The sequence below is a fragment of the Saimiri boliviensis genome, chromosome X (assembly GCF_048565385.1).
Source record: "Saimiri boliviensis isolate mSaiBol1 chromosome X, mSaiBol1.pri, whole genome shotgun sequence".
Taxonomy (NCBI): Eukaryota; Metazoa; Chordata; class Mammalia; order Primates; family Cebidae; genus Saimiri; species Saimiri boliviensis.
This window is the reverse complement of record NC_133470.1, coordinates 48,316,948-48,333,392: the sequence shown is the minus strand read 5'-3', so window position 1 is coordinate 48,333,392 and position 16,445 is coordinate 48,316,948. Positions and strand designations below refer to the sequence as shown.

Here is a 16,445-nt window from a genome sequence, read left to right as displayed (position 1 = left end):
AGATTCCCATCCTCAGTCTGTTGATTTCCACACTACATTTGGAGTCTGATCAACTGCACAGCTGTGTTGCAGCCACTAACAATGCTGCCTCTGCTCTGTTTGCCTCTAGATTCTTCTTATCTGTTAAAAAAAAAAGTGAGGATGGAGACGTAATTTAGGGCGGGGGTAGATTGCAAGTGTCTCTGTGATAGGGTAAAGTGCCTCCTGGCGGAGCCCTAGAAACTGACGGTTAGCTGTGAGGCAAGGGACTCCAGGGCAGCTCCTATGGAATGTGTTAGAACTTTTCAGGGTGGCTATGCCCTGCAAGGGGCCTGGATCTCACACAGATGGACGTGGTGTTGGGACCAGACTGACTGTCCCATCACGGAATAATATCTGCATCTCAGCAAGGGGAACATAAACAAAATATTTTGTCATGAGTTTAAAGAGGCCTGGCTTTGGAGTCAGAGAACCCGTGTATGAGTCCCAAATCCAGCCTTTTCTGCTTCAGCGCCCTGACCTCTTTCAGCTTGGTTCCTTATCTGTAGATGGGGATTTGATAATTACCTCTCTGGGTCTTTGGGAAATCAACACTGTACGTGCATGGCACACAGTAGGTCCTCAACACCCAGGCTCCAGGAATAGCCATTCACACTCTGCCATGTTAGGGGCACATCAGCGTGCGGGCCAGCAGGCCAGAACAGTGTGAGTCCAGTGTACCCTACAGCCAAGGTTCAGGCTTGGGCTGCTGGGCAGGACCAGGGCCATTTCCATCTTTTCTCTGTTATTGTCCACATTTCCAAAGCAGACGCTTCTGTTCATATGCAGGTGTGCCATGCTAGGAGCTGTAATAATAAGCTGTAGTGAATGAAGCTAAGCCTCACAGTCCACTCTGTGGCAGGAAGGACCAGCTGTGAGGCAGATCCTCAGCCCACATCACTTCATGCTACTGAACCTGGGGCCATAATTCCAAACTCCACACTCGCACAACGATGAGTCTACAGGAAAAGAGAGATCGATGTCGTGTATTTTTATTATAATTTACATTTTTATTGTATATATTTGAGGTATAAAACATGTTATACACACATACACAGTGAAATAATTGTTATAGTCAGGCAAATGAACCTGTCACCTTCCTCAGTTACCTTCCTGCATCCTATTCTTTGCAAGTAAACTTATCCCAAAACCCTACTCTGAGGTGAAATTCCAATTGGTTCACCCACTGGGGGAATTTTCATGAATCCCCATCATGCTATTGAATAAAAATAACAAAGCCACTAAGTGTGCCTTTTGATCCATGTGCTCCTTAGGTAAAGTAGAATTTGCTCTCCTTCACTTGACAGCTGAAGGTAAGGAGGAATCAGGCAGAGGGGGATGGAGCAAGTACAGGCCAGACAGAGGGAAGTGGGGGTGTGAGGTGGTGGACATGAGAGGGAGAGCGAGAGAGTGAGCACACACGCTAGAGAGAGAGTGCAAGTGTTGGCCGACTGATGAACACAGAGAGGTCTAGAATGTGGAATACTGAGGGTGGGTGCAGCAGGAGGTGTCGTCTGCTAGAGGATGCATTTGGGGATAGCCAAGGCCTGATGGCTGTAATCCAGGAGGCTGGAATTTATCCTAAAGGCAGCAGGCAGCCCTAGTAGAATTTGAAAAGGTTTGACATGACCAGATCAGCAGTTAAGAAAGGTGCCTCACGCACTGGGACAGAGAATGTGTGTAAGGGGTCAAGACTGGCAGCAAGAGGATGAGCTATGAATTGTTGGTGGTCATCAAGGAGGGAGATGAGGGTGACTGGACTGGGGAACTTCCTGTGGTGATGGAGAAGAGTATCAAGATCTCACTTAAAAAGACTTGGGAGGTTGAACTGGCCAGGCTCGGTCACCGTGGGGGTGGTGAGAGAGAGGTAGCAATCAAGGATGGCTTTCAAGATCTCTGGCACAAGCTGCTGGGTAGAAGTTGGTGCCTGTCAGTGAGTCAGGCAGCACAAGAGGAGGGGCAGGTGTGCTGAGAGTGGGGATGGGTGGGTTCACTTTGGGACACGCTGAGTAGTCCTTGTTCTTGGACCTAAAGACATATGAGTTGAATGACTTCGCAGAGCTGCCCTAACCTCTGTGTGCCTACCACACCTCATTTGTAATAGGAGAATAAGAATAATTAGAAAATATGACTAATTTGTTTCATTTGTTGAGTCTAGGAGAAGGTTCTCCTTTTATACTGCAGAGTGGTATTTTCTTGTGAGCTCCTCCCAAGTAAAATGGGACTGTCTCAATTTGCCCATATAGTGGCTTGATTTTTACCTATCTGCTTTGGGTATCATCACCATTTGGCATGTATTGCCAATACTAAAGAAGTAATACATGTGATAATAAACACCTGTTAATTTGAATACATAAATTCAAAGTAACAGGTGTTTATTATCACATGTGTGCTGTAATAGCCCATCAGCCTGTCCTTCAGGCAAACACACTCTCCCTTCAAATCGTCTAATCTTCCTCTTGAAGCCCACCTCTCCCTCCAGGGGCTAGGTAGGGCCTTTGGGACCAAGGATGTCTAACATTCTCTTCTTTGAGAAGTCATCTCCCACTGTCCAGGAGGCTGGATGGGAGGAGGTGAGTGCAACGGGCCTGTGGGGTTGTCAGCGCAGAAAGTCTGTAGACTCGGGGAGGATCGAGTCACATGTGTACATTTGGAAATGACAGTGTATGGCTGCACAGCACGAAGGGGATGAAGCCACAGACACTTGGATTTAAATTGTAGCTCCACCATTTATTTCTTGTGTGATTTTGGGAAGGTTACTTAAGCTCTCTGTGGCTCAGTTACTTCAATTGTAAAATGAAATTAAGATAATATTCTAGGATAATGATTTATTTTCCTTCCTTCATTTAGACCACAAAATACTACTTTTTGAAAACTATAAACTGCTATTCATGAGGCGGCTTCTTCCAGGGTTAAAAAGGAATGTACTATCCGTGTTATCTGCTAGGACAGACCTTGTTGCATGTCACTTGATTCCTGAAATACGCCATGGCAAAGAAATCTCTGTGCCATCCTATTACGGATGAGGCGCGGTAGGCACAGAGAGAGGTTAGGCACTTTCGTGTACTGGGAAATCGTTGACCTTTATAGGACCATATTCTCCATGGGCGTTAAGAGAAAGGTTGCTGGCTCTCCACTCTCTGCGATGATTCCCAAATGGCAGACCTTGTTATTTTGTCTCAGGAATGATTCTCTTAGACGGGAAGTGTGTCCTACAGAAAGTAGCTAGGCAGAGAGAGAAACATTCCCTGTTCAGCTAGCTGAGACATCCGCTAATTACAAAAAAGTCCTGCCCCAGAAATCTCCCCACTAAAACCTGTCTACTCTTTCCTATGAAAGTAAAAGACACACCCCCTTCCCCCCCCCCCACTTACCCCGACAGTGTGATTTCCACTTCTGGGGCGCTCACCCTACGGTAGTAACCTGAGTAATTTCAATGTCTTGGATTGGTCGGTTTCTGTCTTTACCAAGGTGTATGTATCGCTCATGCAAAAACAGTAACTAATGAAAATTAAACAGCAGGTGTCAGTTCTTAGGGGCGCGCCCTAGCTCAAAACTACCAGCCAATCACAGAAGTCAGCCTCTTCCCATCCCTGCAGCCTAGTTCCCACGTCCCTCGCCTATGAACTTCGGCTGCGTGGATTCTCTTCCCGTGACCCCCGGAAGCACTCGTGCCGCCCACAAGCCACGTTTCAGAAAACGGCTGCTCCGGGAACGCCGCGGCGCTCCTCCGGAAGGGGTGATCTCCATGCCGTCTCCCTTCGTAGATGAGCTGGGCGGCATGAGTCTAGAGAAGCCACTGAGCCGCTCTCGCACACACACTCCTTCTCTCCGGTCCCCAGCCGCCCGCAGCAGCTACTGACAAGGTCCAGGTTCTTAGCAGCGTCGCATGCTTGTGACGTCCTCTTGTCCTCGCTGACGTCCCCTTCCGCTTTGTGGCGCCTCTAGCCCGACGGAGGGCGACTCCTCTCGGTGGTCTTAACCCTTCAATTTTTGGCTGGTCGCGCTGCGTTTCTAAGGCGCAGGAAAGGAGGCCCCGCACTGGCTCCTGGACGGCGAGAACCGGCTCTGGAACGAGAACGCGCGTGAGAGAGCCCGAGAGAGTCGGAGAGCGAGCGAGCGCGCGGGAGAAACTGAGAACGGGTGTGGGGGGTGGGGGGGGTGGGAGAGAGATTTGTAGAAAGAGAGCCAGAGGCCGACACCGAGGCTGCCCCTAGCACAGGCCGGCGTGTCTTGGGACTCGAATCCCTGGGTTGGGCCGACCGAGGAGCGGGGCTTTCGGAGGAAGCGGGTGGTTTTCGCCGCCGCCCTTAGCTCCTCACTGTAGGAATGCAGTCTAGGGGTGGCGTTGTTCTCTTTCCCTGCTTGGGGGGTGGCCTTTTTCAGCGGAGAAAGAGGATGCCGAGACTTCCCGCGGGCGTTTGTAGCCGGCGGGACTACACTTGGGCTGTAATCATTGTTCAACAGGTTTAGAAATCACCGTGTTCTTGGCATCATCTCCTTCCCCACCTCCTCTCCCGCCGCACAGCAGGAAACACCGCGACTGGAGGGTTTTCAAGGAAGACTGCGTTGCCCCTTTTGAAGCAAACCGTCCTGCAAACCCTTTCTAGGACGTGCGACAGAGGGAGGGTCGTGATGTGACATATGAGATGTGCGTTTGATGGGCACTGTGATTCCTGCATTCCCGCGCAGTGAATGGCCCAGGCCATTTGTGTCCAGTAGCCGCACAAGCGGTAGGGTGTTAGGTTTAGAGAAGGAGGGCCTCTCCGCCCTCCACCTTGCTGGAGTACAGGCCACCATGGGCGGTAGCCCTCTGTGCCATCAGAAATGTGGTGCTCTGAGTAGTCATGGATTTCCAGCTGCATCTCCAATGCCATTTCCCTCTACTGACATATCCCCGTTGGGTGCGTTGGATTTGTGCGTGGGTGTGAGGGTGGTTTGGTGTGTTTGCTTGGAAAAAAAAAAAAAAAAAAAGCGAATGGCCTTGCTTGGTTGGGCTTATCAGGGCACTAGCAATGGAGAGAGAAAGGACTTCTATATTCTTAGGAGCAGAATTTCAACAACTCCCTGTCAAAGGGGCAGTGTGTCTTACCTGGAACGCTTTGGCATTTAATAAAATGTCCTGTGAACGCTTTTCATGGGGAAGCACTGTTTTTACTGTTTCTGGTTGGACAGTGGTTACATTTGAAATCATAGTTCAGAATTCGTGAAATACCTAATGGCAGTAATCCATTTCCTTTCCTTAGTGTGTAGTTGGAAGATGAATTGCAGATAAGTGTTCAGTTCCGGGCTGGGCAATCGTGCCTAGCACTGGAAATTTAGGTTCTTTAATGGAAAGGCCTGATGTGCTAAAAAAAAACCCAAAAAAACAAAAAACAAAAAACTATATGCTATTTAGCCACTTAGGAGAATGTGAAGGTCAGGGGAGCCGCAGGTAAGTAGATGTCAGTGAATGCGAATTAAAACAGGTGCCAATATAAAGAGAGATTGGTGTCACAAATAGTGGAGTGACTTCTGTATTTCAGCAGACCTCAGTGAGAAATGGTCACCACCACTGCCTAGATGTGTGACCTTCAGTGCTACTCAGAAGTTACTCTCTGATCCTGTTACCTCATCTGCAACTGGGGCAGATCATATATATAATACCACACCCTGGGAGAAGCTGTTCCTACCACCTGGGCTATGGTGGTTTGACGTCCTCTGTGTCAGAAGCCCCCGTGACTCATGCTTGCCACGGTTGTCTTTTTGTTTTGTTCTGTTTTGGGGGGCATGGTCTCACTCTATCACCCAGGCTGGACTGCACTGGCTTCAACCTCCTGGGTTGAAATGATCGTCCCACCTGAGCCTCCTCACTAGCTGGGACCACAGGTGTACAGCCTTGTGGCTGGCTAATTTTTTAAAATTTTGTTGAGATGGTGGTCTCGCCCTGTTGCTCAGACTGGTCTCAAATTCCTGGGCCCAAGCAATTCTCCCCCCTCAGCCTCCCAAAGTGCTTGGATTTAGAGGTGTGAACCACCATTCCTGGCTGCTTGGACAGCATTTTGTTTCTGACTGAGACTTGTCCTTGGGATGGGTCTGCATTGGGCAGTTCACTGAAGGCACCGCTGAATGGAGTGGGCTGTCAGTAAATACCTGGAGGAATGTGACCTGGCCAGTGAGGTTGTTTTCTTTTATAGGTGAAGGTGTAGCAGTCACTCGACCTACACCCACATCGACCTTGTGAACCCAGCGACCTGACTGCCTTGGTCAAGTCTAGGTAAGCTCCTTCCTCACCAGAGGAGACTTGCTCCTTGTCTTCCTCTTGCGGCTCTAGCCACTGGTCTTGGTCCCTCAGAATGTGGCCCTCCCTGGACTCCCAGTTGTACTCCTGCTGCTTTTCTGTGTACTCACCTGCTGGGAGACCCCGACGCCAGCACTGTGCCTCACTGCTATCTTCATTTTCTTCTTTCTCTCTTAAAAGTAGGCATTGCTGGCTTCACTGACCACCTGTTCTTTTGTTACAAAGCTGCTAAGAATTACAACTCCTCCACTCCAGACCCAGCAGGACAGAGATAATCTGTGTAGGCATCCAAAATATAGGACGTCAGTGAGCCGTGTGTAGGACAGACTCTTTCCTCAATCTGTGTGGCATGGCATGGCTAAGAGTCAGACTCTTTCCCCTGGCATGGCACGAGACTAGGAGCACAGTTTTTAGCACCCAGAGACCTTACACAGATCTTAGTCATTTTGCTGTAGGATTCTGGAACTTCCAGAAAAAGGTCCATGTAGCCAGGCGCGGTGGCTCATGCCTGTAATCCCAGCACTTTCCGAGGCGGGTAGATCACAAAGGCAGCAATTTGAGACCAGCCTGATCAACATGGTGAAACCCCGTCTCTACTAAAAATACAAAAATTAGCCAGGCGTGATGGCGGCACCTGTAATCCCAGCTACTCATGAGGCTGAGGCAGGAGAATTGCTTGAACCCGGGAGGTGAGGGCTGCAGTGAGCTGATGTCGGGTCACTGCACTCCAGCCTGGGTGACAGAGCAAGACTTGGTCTCAAAAAAAAGAAAAAAAAAAAAAAAAAGTCCGTGTTTCATTGGGATTATTAAATGAAATCTGTGTCTTTAAGTGGAAATAAATACATTTTATAAGGGGATCTCATATCATATTTGGAACATTGAAAAAAGCATCACATAGGACTGGCTCAATTTGTAAAAGAAACACAAAGCTCTTCCTGGCGCTCATCTCCAGGATGTAGTCTGGATTCACTTGCTTAGCTGTTCTCTTTCTCGAAGGCACAGGAGAAATGAAGCAAACAAGAGTGGGTGGTGCGAGAGGTGTGAGAGGTGCAGCATTTTCAGCATAAGAACAGAACTGGCCGGTAGAAAATGAGAGTAAGGAGTCACAGCGTTGTACCCGATCCCCGGGCAGCTGTGGACACGCGGTTCAGCCCCCAGGACTCTGCTGTCTGAACTCATCCCTCGGGATGACTTTCTCACTTAGGCGTCAGGGGAGGCTGAACACCCAGAGAGACAATGCCACCAAGGGTGTGTGCATCTGCAATCAGGGAGACCTGGGAGGGAATTCTGTCGCTGAGTGGCTGTGTGATCTGAGGGAAGTTACTTGAGCTCTCCATGCAAGAATTTCTGCCTTTGCAACATGGAAAAACATGGATTCTGCAGAGTTGACTTGACATACTCAGTGAGATGTTTATGACGGGCCCCGTATTCTCCTTGTTTCCTTTGGTAGATATTTGTGAATGTGGATGTCCACTGGGCTCAAGGCTCTGTGGTGGCTGAACAAGACAGAGTCCCTGGCCTCTGTCAGCTCCAGGGCTAGGGGGTTGACAGACAACTATGTGTTGACAGCTGAGTGGGACTGTAGCCAGGACAGGGAAATACAGGGTGTTTTAGGAGCTTGGAGAAGGCTTCCGGGGGGAAGTGCTATCTCAGCTGAGTCCTGCAGGGTGAATGAGACGTGAAAGTCTTGCTAGGGGCCATGGCATTCCCAAACTACTATAGGCACCCACCACTACGCCTGGATCATTTTTATTTTTAATAGAGATGGGGTTACACCGTGTTGGCCAGCCTGGTCTCGAACTGGTAACCTCACGCGATCCACCCACCTCGGCCTCCCAAAGTGCTGGGATTATAGGCATGAGCCACCATGCCCAGCCTCATGATAAATGTTAATCACGTCCACAAATCCCTTCCCAGCAACATTTAGAGTAGCGTTTGACCAAAGGGGGCCAGTCACCAGGCCTGACCGAGTTGACCGATAAAACCATCACAGTGAGGGATCAATTCCCAGATAAAACTATCACAGTGAGGGAGCAGTTCCCAGATAAAACCATCACAGTGAGAGTCGGTTCCCAGAGACATCACCTTTCATGCTGCGGGTCTGACGGCTGAGTTCAAGGAACTGTCTGGGTTCCTTGTCTCCAGTAGTCCCTCCCTCTCTTCAGTAGGTGCGTGAGCTGAGGCAGGAAACTTGAGGCTGTGGTGTTTTATGCAGAGATTTTTTTATACGAGATCTTTTCCCGGGGAGCAACTGCCTGTTGAAGGAGTGACGTTGGTGAGATGATGAAGGAAGGGAAGTCACATGTATTGCTGCAGCTGCTCCCCTCCGTACACACAGGGGACTTCTCTAGACCTCGTTGCCCTTACTGCCTCTGTCAGGGATCATGAGCGACTCCATGGGTGTGGTTTGAGAATCTCTGGATGAACCTACACATAGGACTGTAAAATGTTTCATTTCACAAAATTGATGGAGGGAGAAAGAGAAAAAAGCAGTGACTATGCAGCCTGATTGTCAGCTGACGTCTCCAGAATCTTCGTATTTCTTTTTTTCCTTTGAGGAAGCGTCTTGCCCTGTTGCCCGGGCTGGAGTGCGGTAGTGTAATCTCAGCTCACTACAGCCTCCGCCTCCTGGGTTCAAATGATTCTCCTGCTTCAGCCTCTCTAGTGGCTGGAACGACAAGTGCCCGCCACCACACCCAGGTGATTTTTTTGTATTTTCAGTAGAGCTGGGGTTTTGCCATGTTGGCCGGGCTGGTCTCTAACTCCTGATCTCAGGTGATCAGCCCGCCTCGGCCTCCCAAAGGGTGGGATTACAGGTATGAACCACCACGCCCAGCCCTCATTTCTTTCTATAAAGGTGGTGTTGGCTGGGCACAGTGGCTCATGCCGGGAATCCCAACAATTGAGGAGGCTGAAGCCTGAGGATCACTTTGAGCTCAGGAGTTCGAGACCAGCCTAGGCAACATGGCAAAACCCCATCTCTATAAAAAACAAAAAAGTTAGCCGGGCGTGGTGGTTCTCACCTGTAGCGTAAGCTGCCCAGGAGGCTGAGGCTGGAGGGACAACGGAGCCCAGGAAACGGAGGTTGCAGTGAGCTGAGATTCTGCCACTGCACTCCAGACTGGGCAACAGAGCAAGACCCTGCCTCAACAAAAAAAGAGGGGGGAAAGGGTTGTGAGGACGTTTTTCTCTCTGAGAATTAGCTTCTACATGTAGAAATAGATCCTGAGAGAATCCTTGTGACACCTGAAAATTGGCTGGGTGGTAATTGGGTAAAGATAGTTTTCCCGCTGGGCGTGGTGGCTCACACCTGTAATCCCAGCACTTTGGGAGGCCAAGGTGGGTGGATCACGAGGTCAAGGGATCGAGACCATCCTGGGCAACATGGTGAAACTCCATCTCTACTAAAAATACAAAAATTAGCCGGGTATGGTGGTGGGCACCTGTAATCCCAGCTACTCGGGAGGCTGACAGGAGAATCGCTTGAACCCGGGAGGCAGAGGTTGCAGTGAGCCGAGATTGCGCCGCTGCACTCCAGCCTGATGACAGAGTGAGATTCCATCTCCCCCCCCGCCCAAAAAAAAGGCCAGGTGTGGCGGCTTATACCTGTAATCCCAGTACTTACTTTGGGAGGCTGAGGCAGGCGGATCACCTGAGGTCGGGAGTTTGAGACCAGTCTAACCAACATGGAGAAACCCCACCTCTACTTAAAATACAAAATTAGCTGGGCATGGTGGTGCATGCCTATAATCCCAGCTACTCGGGAGCCTGAGGCAGGAGAATCGCTTGAACCCGGGAGGCAGAGGTTGTTGTGAGCCGAGATGGCACTATTGCACTCCAGCCTGGGCAACAAGGGCAAAACCCTGTTTCAAAAAAAAAAAAAAACAAATCATTTTCCACACGTTTCACACATAAGTGTCTGTGTAAGATGGTGGTGGTGGCCCAAAGAATGTCGGAACTAACTCATAGGGAAGATAGATTTCAATTTCTGAAAGATTAACTCTTTCTGGTGTGTGTGTGTGTGTGTGTGTGTGTATGTGTGTGTGTGTGTGTGTGTGTGTCTTCAGTACATATTCAAACTGTTTCTGATTTGGTTCTTTCCTACCCCTATGTGTGCTGGTAGCCACGATTTGGTGAACAAACATTCAGAGGACCAGTATCCTCTCAAGAAAATGAGTGAATTCTTGGCTTCCGAGTTTGTCAAAAGAATAGAGCCTGGGAGGCTGGTCTAAAGTTTCCGTTTAGCATTTAATGTCAATTTTTGGTTGCATTCATCTAAGATGTATTTATCAAAAGAATACAGAGAGAATACAGAGAGATACCCTTATTGCAAAATATGCCGTTGGGTTTTTTTACTTAGCCTACAGCAGGATTGACTTCTTTCCCTCAGCAGTACAGTTCTGTGAGCTTTACCACAGGCTTACGTTCTTGTCACCCCATCACCACAGTCAGGATGCAGAACAGTCCCATCACTCCAGGACACTCCCTGGAACTGCCCCATTGCGGTTACCCCTCCCTCACCCCTCATCCCTGGTGAAAAGTGATCTGTTTCCTTCCCTCTAGTTTTGTCTTGGGGAGAGTGTCATGTCAGTGACACCATATGGTTTGTGGCCTTGTGAGGTGGGCTTCCTTCTTTTGGCCTGATGAACGTGTCGAGTGAGTGTTGGATGCTTCTGTCCTAGGCTGAAAAAGCAGTTTCACTGTGTGGAAGATGACAGGTGTTCAGCCAGCCTTCCACCAAAGGATGTTTTCCTCTCTCCAGTTTGGGGCAGTTTTGCATCGAGTTGCTTTTACCATTCCGTGCGGGCTTTTTTGTGAACCTGAGTTTTTGTATTTCTCTAGGGTAGATCTCCAGGAGTGGGATGGCTGGATCCTATGGTAAACATCTGTTTCACTTACAGGAAACTGCCACGGTGCTTCTCCAAGTTGCTCTGCTATTTCGCCCTCCCAGCTGCAAAGTATGAGAATTCCAGTCGCCCAGCATGTTCTCCTCGCTTGGCGTTGCCAGTACTCACGGGGTTAAAGTGATGTTAAATACGGTTTCATGTGCTCCCGTTCAAGTCTTTCCCCCATTTTCTGGTTGGGGCGTTGATTTTCTTATTGTGGAGTTTTGATAATGTGCCATGTATTTTGGATGTGCGATCTCAGTCAGGTCAATGATTCTCAAACATTTCCTCCCAGGAGTGCAACTTTGATTTTCTTTCTCGGAACACACTAGCTCTCACACAGCCAAGGTTTTATTTTATTGTCTTTGATGGATTGATTGATTGATTTTGAGACAGGGTCTCGCTCTGTAGCCCAGACTGGAGGGCAGTGGCTCGGTCTCGGCTCACTTCAACCTCTGCCTACCGGGTTCAAGTGTTTGGCCTGCCTCAGCATCCGCAGTAGCTGGGGACTAAACGCATGTGCCCCCGCACCAGCTAATTTTTAGGTATTTTGGTACAGACAGGGTTTCACCATGTTGGCCAGTCTGGTCTCGAACACCTGCACTCAAGTGACCCAGCCACCTCAGCCTCCCGCAGTGTTGGGATTATAGGCAGGAGCCACCGCGCCCGGCCGGACCCAGAGTTTTAAATTTTGCCAGACTTCTATTCATCCATCCTTCCCTTCCATGGATCGTGCATCTCATGTCATGTCCTAGCCTCCCCTCACAAAGATGTCCTCCTACGGTTTCTTCCAAAAGTCTTAGTATTGAACTTTGCCGTGTAGGTCTCTGAAGCATTTTTCCTTAACTGCACTTAAAGGTTGAGGTTGAGGCGCATCTCCTCGCATGAGGATACGGCGCCTCGTGTATCGTAAGGCTTGTCCTTTCTCCATTGGATTCCCTCTCACATCCGTGTCAAAACTCATTGGCCACATCTCTGTGGATGGATTCATGGACTCTGCTTTCTTCCATGGATCTACATGTCTACCCCTGTAATCCAGCAATCTCCATTATTACAGCTTTAGAGCAAATGTGAAAATCCAATAACGTGATCTCTCTAAATCCCTTCTGCTCTTTGAAGCATCGGCTATTCCACGTGAATTGTCGAATCTGCTTGTTTCTATATGTAAATGTCCCTCATGGATTCTGACTGGCAGGCACTGCATTCATTCTATACATCAAGTTGAGGACAGTTGACATTTTCCCTTCTTGGGTCTTTAAATCTGGGAACACATTGTTTCTCTCCATTTAACTAAATCTTCTTTGATCTCTTCATTACCGTTTTAATAGTTTTCGGCACACAGACCCATTCCATGTATTTAAGCTCTGTACGTAACCGTCTCACTGTGTTTGTAGCTTTTGTAAACAGTATTCTTTCTTAAATTTAGGCTTCCAGTTACTCATAGGATTGTTTTCCATGTGTTGACTTTCTCTCCCATGTCCGCTGCTAAGCTCTCATTAACGAGCACTAAGCTCTTACTGGCTCTGAGAGTCTGGGGGAGATACATGGGTTGTTCCATGTGACGATCACATGACCTACGAAAAGGCGTACTTTGGTTTCTTGCTGTCTCCGGTGCGTGCCGTGACTCTTCTGGCATCATAGCACTGACTAGGCCTCCAGCGTGATGTTGAATAGACGTCCCTGCCCCGTTCACATCCTCAGGCAGAAAGCATGCAGTCTTGGACCATTGAGTGGCTGGTTAGTTGTAGGTTTGACTGTTTACGGCCTTTTTGTGGGGGAGGAAGTTGTCTTGTGTCCCTAGGGTGCTAGTTTTTATATCACCAGTGGACTTTGAATCTAGTCAGATGGCTTTTCTGCATCGCTTGATGTGATCCCGTCATTTTTGTTCTTCATCTGATCTCTCAATCTGTGGATCACATTGATGGATTTTCAGGTGTGGGAAGAACAGTCCTCACATTCCCGCTGTAAAACCCCGTTGATCGTGGCTCATTCTGCTTCTCACCTATTGCTCCATTCAAACTGCTAGGTTTTTGTTGAATACTTTGGTGCCTGTGTTAGGAAAGAATATTGGTCTGTCATTTTCTTGGTATCCCTGCGGTGCTGGCCTCATAAAATCAGTGGGACGCATTCCCTCTGCTTTGTTTCCTAGAAGAAGTTGTGTAAGTTGGTGATATTTCTCCATTTAATGTTTGTTAGAATTTGCCAGAGAAACTATCTTGGCCCAGAGATGTCTTTGCAAATGTGTTTACCTGTGAATTCAGTTTATTTAAAAGATCCAGGACCGTGCACACGGTTCAGTGTTTGAAATCCATCCTCTGTGAGTTTCAGTAGCTTGTGGTTTTCGAGTCTCTGACCTGTGGAATGTGAAGCTGTAGAGTCACGTGTATTCTTACGATGTTGACCATTTTATGTTTTCTGTGTCTGCAGTGAAATCTCTTCTCGCGTTCCTGATATTGGTAACTTGTCTCTTTGCCCTCTTTTTCCCCAGTCAGTCCTGCCACGGGTTTATCACTTCAAAGAACCAGCTTTTGGATTAATTGAATTCGTGTATGTTTGAAGTCTCCTGGGGGTTTTTGCTTCTGTTGCTTAGCAAAATAAATTCTTATCTACAGTAGGAATTCGGAGACGATTCCCACAGGTATGAGCAGCCTTTTTGACTGGAAGCAAACCCAGTGGTCAGGAAGACGAACATGCAAAAGGGTGCGTCCCCCAAAAGGGTGCAAACGCTTGCAATTGAGTAAAAGTCTCCCTTGTGAATGGATGAAAATGAACGCTCATGGGGAGAGCACCTGTGAGTCACGCACTGATTATTCTTCCGATGATGCTTGGGAAGGGGTTGGAAAATGTCAGCGGGGAATCAACATCACCGAACGGCGTCGCATCCTTTTGCACCCCGGGTCACGTGGATGCATTAATTGGTATCATTTCTCAGTCCTTTATTAGATGGCACTAGTATTCTCAGCCGCTGAGATGTATGATCTCACGTCATCCTCAGAAGAAGCCTAGGAGGGGGTGTCTGTATAATCCCCATTTGACGCACAGGAAGTGGAGGGAGAGCGAGCTTGAGTCAGATGAATAATCATGTGTTTTCTTGTTGTCTTGTCACCTTGCGTTGCAGTCTGGGTTCTGCCTGCACACATTCCTCGCTACCTTCTTGGTGTCTGAGAACCTCCAGCTTCACCACCCTTTCTAGACCCAGGGGCCTGGTGGAGCTTCCAGCTGGGACCAGACCTCCATGGATCCACTCCAGAAACAGAATCCAGCATCGCCTTCTAAATCTTTCCCGATGACAGCTGCAGAGACTTCCCGGGAAGGCCCAGCGCCCTCGCAGCCTTCGTACTCGGAGCAGCTGATGATGGGCCTCAGTAACCTGAGCCGCGGTCCTGGCCTCATTAACCTGAGCCCCGGTCCTGGCCTCAGTAACCTGAGCCCCGGTCGTGGCCTCAGTAACCTGAGCCCCGGTCTTGGCCTCAGTAACCTGAGCCCCGGTCCTGGCCTCAGTAACCTGAGCCCCGGTCCTGGCCTCAGTAACCTGAGCCTGGGCCCTGGCCCCAGCAACCTGAGCCCCGGCCCTGGCCCCAGCCACTCTGCGCCTCTCCCCGAGGGGCTGCTCCAGCAGCGGTACAGAGAGGAGAAGACGCTGGAAGAGCAGCGGTGGGAGAGGCTGGAGTTCCTTCAGAGGAAGAAAGCATTCCTGAGGCACGTGAGGAGGAGACACCGCGATCACATGGCCCCCTATGCTGTTGGGAGGGAAGCCAGAATCTCCCCGTTAGGTGACAGAGGACAGAATCGATTCCGATGTGAATGTCGATACTGCCAGAGCCACAGGCCGAATCTTTCTGGGATCCCTGGGGAGAGGAACAGGGCCCCACTTCCTTCCTCCTGGGAGACGCTGGTGCAGGGCCTCAGTGGCTTGACCCTCAACCTAGGTACCAACCAGCCCGGGCCTCTGCCTGAAGCGGCGCTCCAACCGCAGGAGGCAGAGGAGAAGCGCCAGCGAGAGAGGCAGCAGGAGAGCAAGATAATGTTTCAGAGGCTGCTCAAGCAGTGGTTAGAGGAGAACTGAGACGCGCACCCACCTGGGATGGAGACCCGAAGGGACTCAGACGGAGCCCGCGTGTTGGCAGCGGCCGGGCGTGGGACCGTTTTGGGGACGAAACAGCAAGCTGCGGTCGGATGAGTGCCAGGACCCGTTTACGGGAACACGCGGGAATCCTCCCAGCATGACGCTTGACCGACCGCAGGAAGGTCCTCATCTTTGGTGCCTGCCATTCTCGGATGGCCGCGAGGCATCCTGTGGCAAGGGACGCTGCGTACCAGCGGTCCCCGCCGCGTCTAACCTGCCTCCCGTGATGCATGTTGTCGCCCTCCCACCCTGGATCTCCGTCTCTCTTCCCTTCCTGCTGACCGTAAGAGATCACATGTCAGTGTAGTGTGAATGCCTTGTCGCCGTCCTATATGCTTTTGCACCACTGAGTTGACTGCCTCCGAGAAGCAGCACTAGGCCTGCTGAAATGCAGTGCGCTGCCCTGAGATCCAGTTTCAAGAACGGGCAGCTAAACACAGTGTGGGAAAGGGATGTGCAATGAGAACTTGCTGGTCCGCCGCTGTACTGTTTGCGTAAACTTTTATGTATGTGGTAAGCTACGTGTATATAAATGTCACCCTGCCCCTGACAGTCGAGCAGTATTCTCCCTTGCAGGAATTTCTGATGGGGTTCCTCATCACCAATACCAAATAAATATATGTAGGAATGGAAAATAGGTGTAGAATTCAGGTTTGTTCCTCCGTATTGATTTTTCTCGTCAGATCTGAGCTGGCTCCCTTGAAATCTCCCAGCAGCGGATCCGGGTTTATTGAGGGAAGCTCTACGCTGTGGAGACTGGGAACGGGGGAGGGAGGGCACCAGAGAACACAGCCCAGTCACTGGATGCAGCGAGACCAGCAGCCAGAGCAGCCAGGCAGCACCACGGCTTCGAAGAGAGGCTTCCTGCCCACAGGAGACGTGGAAGCAGAGTCCGCCGCCCACGGTGAGAGCCCTGCGAAGTTGCTGCTGGTGCTGGTGCCCCCGGCCTGGGGGATGCGGGGCTGGCCATTGCTTGCGGTGTGGTGGGCTCGGGTGGGTGAGCCTGAGCAGCAGTTCGCACCTGCTTCGTGAGAACCAGAGCGTCCTTGGGTTCTTCCAGAATCTTCCTGGGATTATTTAGACATCGGTGTCTTTTGATTGCGGGAGGAACCAACGACTAAATCTACCTTTCTTT

General features: G+C 49.9%; 1 protein-coding gene across 13 annotated transcripts in view; it reads left to right on the top strand.

The window, feature by feature from the left end:
• Positions 1–15,945, top strand: part of LOC101043099 (protein FAM156A/FAM156B) — a 50,385-nt gene extending 34,440 nt beyond the window's left edge. For 6 of the 13 annotated variants that reach the window (XM_074391472.1, XM_074391473.1, XM_074391475.1 and 3 more), the window contains 2 exons: positions 6,195–14,102; positions 14,155–15,945. In XM_074391472.1, the coding sequence (XP_074247573.1) occupies positions 14,420–15,250 (831 nt within the window). In that variant the 5' untranslated portion in view covers positions 6,195–14,102; positions 14,155–14,419 and the 3' untranslated portion in view covers positions 15,251–15,945. The other 7 variants (XM_074391482.1, XM_074391481.1, XM_074391480.1 and 4 more) reach the window with 6 other exon arrangements.
• Positions 15,946–16,445: the final 500 nt, after the last annotated feature.